The sequence below is a fragment of the Colobus angolensis genome, unplaced genomic scaffold (genome assembly GCF_000951035.1).
Source record: "Colobus angolensis palliatus isolate OR3802 unplaced genomic scaffold, Cang.pa_1.0 Scaffold9, whole genome shotgun sequence".
Classification (NCBI taxonomy): Eukaryota; Metazoa; Chordata; class Mammalia; order Primates; family Cercopithecidae; genus Colobus; species Colobus angolensis.
The window spans coordinates 4,623,592-4,633,377 of record NW_012122931.1 but is presented as its reverse complement, the minus strand read 5'-3'; the positions used below and the strand labels follow the sequence as shown (position 1 = coordinate 4,633,377).

The 9,786-nt window shown below is 56.6% G+C and overlaps 1 protein-coding gene across 1 annotated transcript in view; it reads left to right on the top strand.

The window, feature by feature from the left end:
* NCS1 (neuronal calcium sensor 1) overlaps window positions 1-9,786 on the top strand; it is a 58,761-nt gene that overhangs the window by 25,640 nt on the left and 23,335 nt on the right. Inside the window, exons 3-4 of the mRNA XM_011931203.1 lie at window positions 6,583-6,721; window positions 8,551-8,629. Coding sequence (XP_011786593.1) covers window positions 6,583-6,721; window positions 8,551-8,629 — 218 coding nt within the window. The remainder of the gene's footprint in view (window positions 1-6,582; window positions 6,722-8,550; window positions 8,630-9,786) is intronic.

Here is a 9,786-nt window from a genome sequence, read left to right as displayed (position 1 = left end):
TTTTTTGTGGAGAGATGGGGTCTCGCTTTGTTGCCCGGGCTGGTCTCAAATTCCTGGGCTCGAGTGATCCTCCCGCTTCAGTCTCCCAAAGTGCTGGGATTCCAGGTGTGAGCCACCCCACCCGGCCTCCTGTTTTATAGTACAGAGTTCCTGCATGCTCAATGCCACCAGTGAAAATAATCACGGAGATTCCCAATCATAATGATAGTCATAGGGACCCCTCTGCCACCCCTTTCTCCTGCACGCATGAAGCACCTGTCTGAAGTTGGGGGCCTGCACGGTGGACCCTCAGAGCCATCCATCCTCTGGAGCCTGGAGATGCTGGGGCTGGTCTCCGAGATCCTGCCCTGAACCCCTGACCATGCTGAGCACCTTGAGTTGCCAGTCTGCAGGGAGACTCGGGATAACAGGTTGCTCCTGGTGCCATCTCTACTCCCCTGCCCCGGCCTGGCCTGAGCCAGCAGTGATGCTGGGACTCCTGTCCCTTCCACTGTGGATCTGGAATCAAGCAGAAGATATGGAAGAAAACAGGCCTGTGGAGGACTTTCGGCCTCCACCGAGCTGTCAGGGAGGTGGGCAGAGCCAGAAGAGCCGGCTCCTCTCTCCCCTTCCCGATACCAAGCTCAGAGGCAGCTCCCATTCTGGAGTCTGGGCTCTGGTCCCGGCCACCTCGTTGGCTAGCTGTGTGACTCTGACATTAACTGAGTGGCTACTATGTTTGCCAGGCACAGAAGTGGGTGGTGCAGGTTTGGAGGTGAACTAGAAGATAGGGTTCCTGCCTCAACGGCCCATACGAGGCACTGGCCTGTCACTACACAAGTCACTCAAATCATTCCTGAGGCACAGCTGCTCGAGGTGCCACCAAGGCCCAGCCAGGGGATGGCGTGCTGGGAGTGTGTCCTGGGGTATGACAGCCTGGGGTCGTCAGAGGGGCTTCTCTCAGGGAGATGCTGTGGTGCTGAGAAGGAAGCGGTGAGCGGAGTCAGGCAGGTGAGGAGGAGGGGGAAGAGCAGACCATGCAGAAGACATCCGCATGGACGCCCTGAGCCAGGAGGGGCCTTCACCTCTAGAAACCTTAGTTTCTAATCTTAGTTTCTCCATTGGTAAAGTGGGCGGGATTGGCCTCCCCTCCTGGACGTTGGGACGATGGGACAGAATCATACCCGGAAAGCACAGAGCCCCGTGCCTGGCTCTCAGGTCTCCTGAATAGCTGTTAGAATCACAGATGCTTATGGCGGATCCCCTGAGCTCGTGGGGGTCCCCAGAGACCATCTGGTCCAGTGGTTCTCAACCTGAATGGTTCTGCCCCCGAGGGGATATTTGGCGATGTCTGGAGACACTTGGGATTGTCCTGACCTGGGCAGGGGGTGCTACTGGCATCTGTCCGGTAGAGGCTGGAGACGCTGCTAAACGTCTACCATGCACAGGACAGGCCTCCATGACAATGACCTGGCCGTGAATGTCAGGAGTGCTGGGGTGGGGAAACCCTGATCTAGTATGAGCCACTTACTTTACTTACAGGGAAACTGAGGGGCGCTGTGGGGAAGGGGTTTGCTTAGGGTCCTCCCCCAGCACGACAGCTTAGGGCCAGGCCAGGGACACAGGCCCGTGTCCCGGCACCAGAGCAGGCCTGGCGGCAGCCTGTCTGAAAGAGAGAGGGAGGGACTGGCAGGAGGGGAGGGAGGAGGCCCGGGCCTGTGGGAACCTGACCCTGGACCAGGGGTGGGGGATGGAGTCACATATCTCAGGCATCCTGGGGACAGAATTCTTGGGTATGATCTTCATCATAAGCCGGCATCTCACTCGGGTGCTCGCTGCAAGAGGGGGTGTGCAGCTGCTTCAGGGGGTCCTGACTCAGCCAGCCAGTGGCAGATGGGTGGCATGTCAGGCTGGGACCATGGCGTGAAATCCCAGCCTCAGAGCTGTGATTTGCAGGGTGGTAGAGGCCTGGGGGCGGCTGGGGTGTCTGGGAAGGTTCAGACCCCCCCATCCCGTCTCTCTGCTCCAGTTGAGGCAGGCTCCCTCCTCCACCTTCTGATGATGAAGAGGGGGTTACGTAATGTTTGGGTAGCAGTCGCTTTACCCATGCGCTTACGCGGGGGCGGTGCAGCCTGGCTTGCCGGAGGGGTGGGTGAGGCAGGGAGGGAGCCTGGGAGGCAGGAGCCCTGGGTCTGAGCCTTGTTTCTGCTGGTGACTTGCTGTGTGACTTTCAGCCTGTCTCTCTCCCTCTCTGGGCCTATCTCCATACACAAAGGGTGGGAGCACATCACTGATTTTCTTTTCTTTTCTTTTGTTTTTTTGAGATGGAGTCTCACTTTATCGCCCAGGCTGGAGTACAGTGGCGTGATCTCGGCTCGCTGCAACCTCCACCTCCCGGGTTCAAGTGATTCTCCTGCCTCAGCCTCCCGAGTAGCTGGGATTACAGCAGACATCTGCCATCAGGCCTGGCTAATTTTTGTATATTTAGTAGACATGGGGTTTCACCATGTTGTCCAGGCTGGTCTCAAATTCCTGACCTCAAATGATCTGCCCACCTCTGCCTCCCAAAGTGCTGGGATTACAGGCATGAGCCACCACGCCTGGCCACACATCAGTGGTTTTCTAACTGTGCTCACAGAGCTCTTAGGTCTCTGCCAGGGTCTCTGGATGTCCCTCTTCCATGGGGCTCAGGAAGAAGGAGCCAGACACCAACTGGGCTCTTGCTTCCTCCGCCCCTACCTGGCAGTTTGTGTGTTTATTCATTCACCTCACCAGACAAACATGCCCCAGGTCCATGTTTCATGCCACGCCTCATGCAGGTCATCAGGGCACGGCGGTGTCAGGGGGCCTACGTTCCGGTGGGCGACTGACCTGGAGGCACATGTGGTAGAGCGTGGTCCACGCTCTGCTGGGACGGACGAGCGGGCAGGGGTGCAGAGGAGGTTCCGAGGCCTCAGACCTGGGGCTGGCCCGTCTTCCTGAAAGAAGCAGCATCTAAGCTGGGGCCTGGCAGGACACTGGATGGGCCCATGTTAAAGAAAGCGAGATTCCGACGCTTCTTAAAATGGCCAGGAAGGCTTCGTTCGGGACTGTTGTGATAGGTGTCAGGACTATCACAACCCGGGAGAGAGTGGACTCAGCTCCAAATGCGAGGAAAAGTGAGGCTTCACGGCCAATGAACAGGTGAGGGGTCAGCGGATGGAAACTAAGAGGAGGCCTCCAGGGCAGGCGATTGCTGCTGAACTGACTGGTCAGGCTGATGCTGGAGGCGGGACGAGGACTCACACATGAAGCGGGGACGAGGAACTTGATCAGATATCGTGGGGGTGGGGATTCTGGCTACACCGACTTAGGATTCTTGCTACAGCTGGGCCAGGCAGGCCGGAGCCAGGGGACAGCTCGAGGCCAAGTGAGAAGAGGAGGACTTCTCTTCCTGTCAAGGAGACAGAGGAGCCTGTCCGAAGTCTGGGTGTGGAGTATGGGGTGTTTGGCAGGAGGAAGCTGGGACATCAGGCTGGGCACCCTCTCATGGGCATTGCCTCGTGGGGGGCTTCTTGGGGCCCCTGCTAATGGCACGGAAGGGAGCTGGGACCCCACAGTGATAACCTCTGCAGGGGTAACCGGATAGGTCCCGAAAGGCTGCCCACTGAAGCCGGTTTCCCTCTGCAAAGACCTTCACTGCCAGCCTTCCACAGCTGCTCACTGTGCCGGCGCTGTGCACAGCCTCCGTCTCCTTAGGGCAGTCCCTTGTGAGCCATCTGCAGGGATGCTTTTGGGCGCCTTTTGTTTTGTCTTTATTATAGTTTTTAATAACCTTTTAGAATCACTCAAGTAACACAGAGTCATTGTGGATAAGTTAGAAGGTTTGCACGAAGAAGAAGGAACCACCTGGCATCCAGAGAGGTCTGGTGACAGGTGGGTGTGCCCCCACATGGGTCGTTAAGTCCTGGTGCCAGGCATGTTCCCTCTCCTGCCCAGGGGCCCATCTTGGCCTGGGGGTCTGGGGTCATGGGCCAGGCTGAAACAGAAGAATCTCAAAAGAAGCAGGGAGAAGGCAGCTTTAAGGGCCAGGAGCGGGGTGGCTGGGTCCCTTCCTCCTGCTGTGGGAAGGGACCTGAGATCCATGTGCTTTGCTTCCTTCTTGCTTGGCCGATCCAAGCAGGAGCTCAGAACAGACCTTAGGGCTGAGCAGAGGTCAGTAGACCCCGAGAGTCCTGCCAGGCTGCAGGGATTCTGGGTGGGCCTGCGGACATCACATGCGTGGGAGGGACGGATGCTGGGGTCGCACACCGGCCAGCAGGGCAGAGGACAGGACAGGCGGGGTGGGCTCCGAGTCTCACGCGTTGCTGTGGACCTGATCTCTTTGTGCCTCAGTGCCCGCATCTGTGAAATGGGATGGTTGGGCCGACCTGCCCGGGGAACCACCCTGTCAGCACAGTGCTGGGGTTTGGGCTGCTATCATGGGCTGTTACAAAGGCCTGTGGTTCCTGAGCCAGGACCTACCACCCTGGGCCTCTAGTGCCCTTCAAGGTGTTCTGGGGTGGGGACAGGGAAAGGTGCAGAGGGCTGGCCTATCCACGGCCTCCTGCTTGCTGTGGGCGCTATTGGGATGGTCATGAGCCTGCTGTGGTCTGACTCAAGAAGAACTGCCCTTCCTCCCACATCCTGCTCCATCTTCTCTGCCCTCCCCCATCCTCCTCCCCTCAACTGCCTTCACTCCGGCAGCAGCAGCCACGGTACTGGCAGGAGGCTGGGTGCCTGAGCTTCACCATTCAGGCCGCAGAATTTTCAGGGTGCCACCCCTGGGTGCCCCACATGTCCCTTCAGGTCCTCCTGTGCCCGGGGTCCATTCCAGTCCCTTAGATTCCTCTTCACTGGGGAGGTGGATGGTGACTTTTCCATATGCATCCTCTCTGTATGGGCCCTAATCACAGCGCCGCACGCACCATGCACGGTTCTCCCAGAACCCTCTCCGATGTCTGAGGGAAGGGTGGAGGCTTTGTGTTAAGTCACATTAAAATGGGGGACAGTGGGACTGTGTGAAAATCTTTGGTGATCTGGCTTCCCTGAGCATCGGCCTCTTCGGCATTCACCTTCGATCCCACCTCAGCTGTAGTCTGGGCTCAAGGACTTGCAAATGTCTTCCTCTCTCTGAGCCTGTTTCTTCAGCTGTAAAATGGGCTTCCTCGGCCGGGCACTGTGGCTCACGCCTGTCATCCCAGCACTTTGGGAGGCCGAGGCGGGCAGATCTCCTGAGGTCAGGGGTTCGAGACCAGCCTGGCCACCATGGCAAAACCCTGTCTCTACTAAAACTACAAAAATTAGCTGCGTGTTGTGGTGCATCCTGTAATTCCAGCTGCTCGGGAGGCTGAGGCAGGAGAATCACTTGAACCCAGGAGTTGGAGGTTGCAGTGAGCCGAGATCCTGCCACTGCACTCCAGCCTGGGCAACAGAGTAAGACTCTATCTCAACAAAAAAAAAAAAAAAAAAAAAGGCTTCCTCATAGTACCTTCTCACAGGGCTGTTAGGGGCATTCTAGGAGAATAAGGTGTGCAGAGTTCCCAGTCGGGTCAGGCCCTGCAAAGGTGGTAGCTGGTGTTGGTGACAGCTGACCAGCTGACCTCTCTCTGGCTTGCTGTTGTGGGAGCAGTCGTCCTCGGAGGAGTGCGTGTTTCCCTGGAGGTGGGGTGGGAGGGGCGGTTAAACTGCCGACAGGAACCAGCTTGTGAATTGGTTTAGAACAACACATATTTAAGTTCACAGTTCTAAAGATCACACTCTTGACTCGTTTTTGTGCTGAGCCCTGTGGTTACATGCACCATGTCCCCTGATACCAACAAGAGGGGTGTGAGAACCATCCCTTTTTATGGATGAGGAAACTGAGGCTCAGACAGGTGAGGGCATTTGCTCGAGGCTGTACAGTGAGTGAATGGCAGAGATTTGGCCTGGGATTGGGAGTGCAAAGCCTTCCCGGCGTCAGCCGCCTAGGAGTCTGGAGGGTTTTGTGCTGGGCACCGGGGCTGCAGGGTGGACAAGTCCAGTTGGAACAGCCAGGGTCCCCCCATGCTGTTTACTAAGTTCCCTGGGAACAGAGGCTGAGGGGCGGGGTGTGGGCATGTGGGAGGAGCCACCTGCCGGCTCCATATGGTGGTCTACCCACCAGCACCAGCAGCGGCCCACCCAGCCTGATGCCAGGAGGGGCTCAGCGGAGAAGCTGGGGAGGTGGGAGGGTCTCGTGCAGGCCTGCGGCTTCGGGGAGGCCGTTCATGTGACTCTTGTTTTAGCCCCCTCAGGTGGAGCACAGGGTTGGGTGGCCAAGTGCTCACTCTGTGTGCAGTATCTGGGTTAATTCCTTTGTCAGTTCGTAACCCCCTTATGCAGACGAGACTAGGAGAGGTGAAGTCTGTATCCAAAGTCACTCCGCTAGTGAGAGGCAGAGGTGGGACTGCGCCTGTGCCTATCAAGTCCAGGTCTGTGCCCATGGCCCCATGTGGCACCATCTCTTTGGACAAGGAGCCACAGCTTTCCTTTCCTGGGCGATGTTGGTGGGTGGGTGATGTTGACATCTCCTTTACCCTCTCTGGCCTGATCTGCTGCCTCCAGGTACAAAGGCTTCATCAAGGACTGCCCCAGTGGGCAGCTGGATGCGGCGGGCTTCCAGAAGATCTACAAGCAGTTCTTCCCGTTCGGAGACCCCACCAAGTTTGCCACGTTTGTTTTCAACGTCTTTGATGAAAACAAGGTGAGCTGGGGATTGATGCGGCCTGCGTCAACCCGGAGCCTTTTCCCTCCTGTGGCAGCTGGCTCAGCTCCTGTGGGTACCCGCAGCGCCTCCACACCCACTCTCTTCTGCCGATGTTCCCTTCTAGAGAAGGAACACACACACGAGTGCATGCTGACATGCACAGATACACAGTCGCACATAAATGCATGCACATGTACACATGCAGACACACACACAATAAACACAGATGCATCCAAATGCATGCACACGCGTGCACACATATGTACACCCACACATGTGCTGACATGCACATCCAAGCTCTCACACAGACGTGTATGTGCACATGCAGATGAATGCCATGCACACATGTGGGCACACATACATGGAGATGCAGCCACACATGCGAACACACCTGTGTATTCATACAGTGCACGCAAACACACACATATGCACACAATGCATGGACTTGCAGGTGCACACACGTGTACACACAGAGAGACATATACACATATGCATATGTATACAGTGCACACACATGCATGTATACACATGTATACCCTGACATTTCTCTTACAAGCATAAAATGCAAGTAACTCCCATGATAACAGGATTAATAATAATAACCAATATTTCCTGAACGTTTACTATGTGTAAGCTCTTTGCGTGGATTTTTTTTTTTTTTGAGACAGAGTCTCACTGTGTCACCCAGACGGGAGTGCGATGGTGCAATCTCGATTCACTGCAACCTCCACCTCCCGGGTTCAAGCGATTCCTCTGCCTCAGCCTCCTGAGTAGCTGGGATTACAGGCGCCCATCACCACACCTGGCTAATTTTTTTTATTTTTAGTAGAGATGGGGTTTCACCGTATTGCCTAGGCTGGTCTCGAACTCCTGACCTCAGATGATCCACCCGCCTTGGCCTCCCAAAGTGCTGGGATTATAGGTGTGAGCCACCGTGTCCGGCCATACATGGATTATTTTTAATGAGGTCTTACAAGCACCTGGGAGCTGGGTATTTTAATACCCATTTTGTAGGTCAGGAAACTGAGGCTCTGAGAATCGTAAGCTATAGGATCTTTTGTTCCTGGCTTTTTCCACCCAGCATCAAGACCTACCGTGTTTTCAAGACCTACCGTGTGGTAGCTTGTGTCACCTCCGGGCAGCGGCTGCACCCACAGCTGTTGGGTTATCTGCGTTGACCCTGATTCACCCACAGCTTTTGGGTTGTCTGCGTTGACCCTGATTTGTCCTGCAGTAGCATATGAGGGTGGATTTACTGTCACTTGTCTCTGTACCCCCTGCTGCTGGCACCACGGAGGTTTCTATTTTATCCCACCCCCAGCTTCTCCCAGGTACCCCCAGGCTGGGAGTCACATTCCTGACCCTGGGAAGGGCTCTTCCTTTCTTGGGCCTCAGTTTCTTCATTTGCAAATAAGAGGTGGAATTAAACAACCTGCAGCGGCCTTCCCTCTGCAAAAGCCCGTGGGCCCACAGCTCTAGGCCGAGGGGCTTCCAGGCTGTTGCTGAGAGGAACGCAGGCGTTGGTGCTTCTGGCACCTTCTCCCATCAGGAGGGGAGTCAGCCTCTCCGTTCAGCCTCAGCCCTTCTTCCTGTGCCTCCTTCCTGGCCTCTCCCACTTCTAACCCCCGACAGAGTCTCCCAGCCTCTGCTCCCTACCTTTTCCTCGCCTCTCGCCCCCCATTCCTTCAAGCCTGTCCTCTCCACCTGAATGTCCACTGGGCACGATGTCTGGAGCCTGCGACTGCCCCTCGCCCGTCTCTGAGATTCAGCCTGACCCAGGGCCTGGCTGGCACTGACCGAGGCCATCCCCCTCTCTCTCTGGTCAGGACGGGCGAATCGAGTTCTCCGAGTTCATCCAGGCGCTGTCGGTGACCTCGCGGGGAACCCTGGATGAGAAGCTGCGATGTAAGTCCTGCCCCCTTGGCCCTGTGGGGCAGCAGCTGGAGGGCCCAGGTCAGAGAGAGGCAGCCCTCGGCCCTCACCAGGCAGGGATGCCAGACACCCACCGTAGTGACCACAGATGGCGTCCCAGCTGCGTCTGCAGAGGGCAGGCCTGGGCCCTGGGCAGGTGGCCCTCACATAACCACGTAACTAGGCCAGGCCGACTGTCCAGGGTTCAGAGAGCAGCACAGACATCTGTGCTTCCAGGTGGGAGGGTTTCCTGGAGGCGACCGGCAGCAGAAGGAAGCTCGCTGAGGCAGGTGGGCAGGGAGGGCTGGGGGCAGAGGCTGGCAGGAGCCGTGGCTGCACTCAGGCAGGTGCAGACCTGGGCAGCAGGAGGGCCAGTGGGGACCCAAGACCCAAGTTCAGTGCCGGACCCACCTCTTTCGTAGCCATTGCTTTGATTCTTGCTTACACTCATTCACTTGCTCATTCATTCATTCACCAAATAACGTCTGAACACAGCCATGTGTTGGTACCAGGGATCCACTAGGGGATAAGATAGACAATGTAGACGGGTCCCTGCTCTCAGGGCAATCAGTCTAGAGTGGCAGCAGGATTTAAAAAAAAAAAAAACAAACAAACTCAGGCAACTGCAGGCGACGAGGAGAGAGGGAGTCATGAGCAGGGGAGGACCTGCCTGGCAGGCGCGGAGCTGGGGATGAGAGGAGCTGGGGAGGGTGTGTAAGGCTCCAGTCAGGGGGCCCGCGTGTGCGAGGCCCGGTGGAGGGAGGCTGAGAGGGAGATGGGAGGGGAAGTTGTGTGTGCCCCTGGCGGCATTAGCAGGAACGCAGGGTGCATGGAGGGGAGGGAAGATGGAAACCAGCTGGCCAGAGCTCCCTGCTGGGTAAGACTTTCACACTTCATTCCATTGGCAGCGAGAAGACCCTGCAGTTTCTTTTTCTTTCTTTCTTTTTTTTTTTTTTAAGAAATAAAAGAGAATTTTATTTATGCAAAAGCTCCTCCTCCCGATGCACTATTTTATTTTCTAATGTTGACTGTAGCGGGCCACACCATAATTGTGGGATCAGAGTGGACTGTGGGGAGGAGGCGGGGACTGGAGTCGGGGGAAGGAGAGGGGAGCTCCTCTGGGCCACATCCCAGGCCCCCGACTCTCCCAC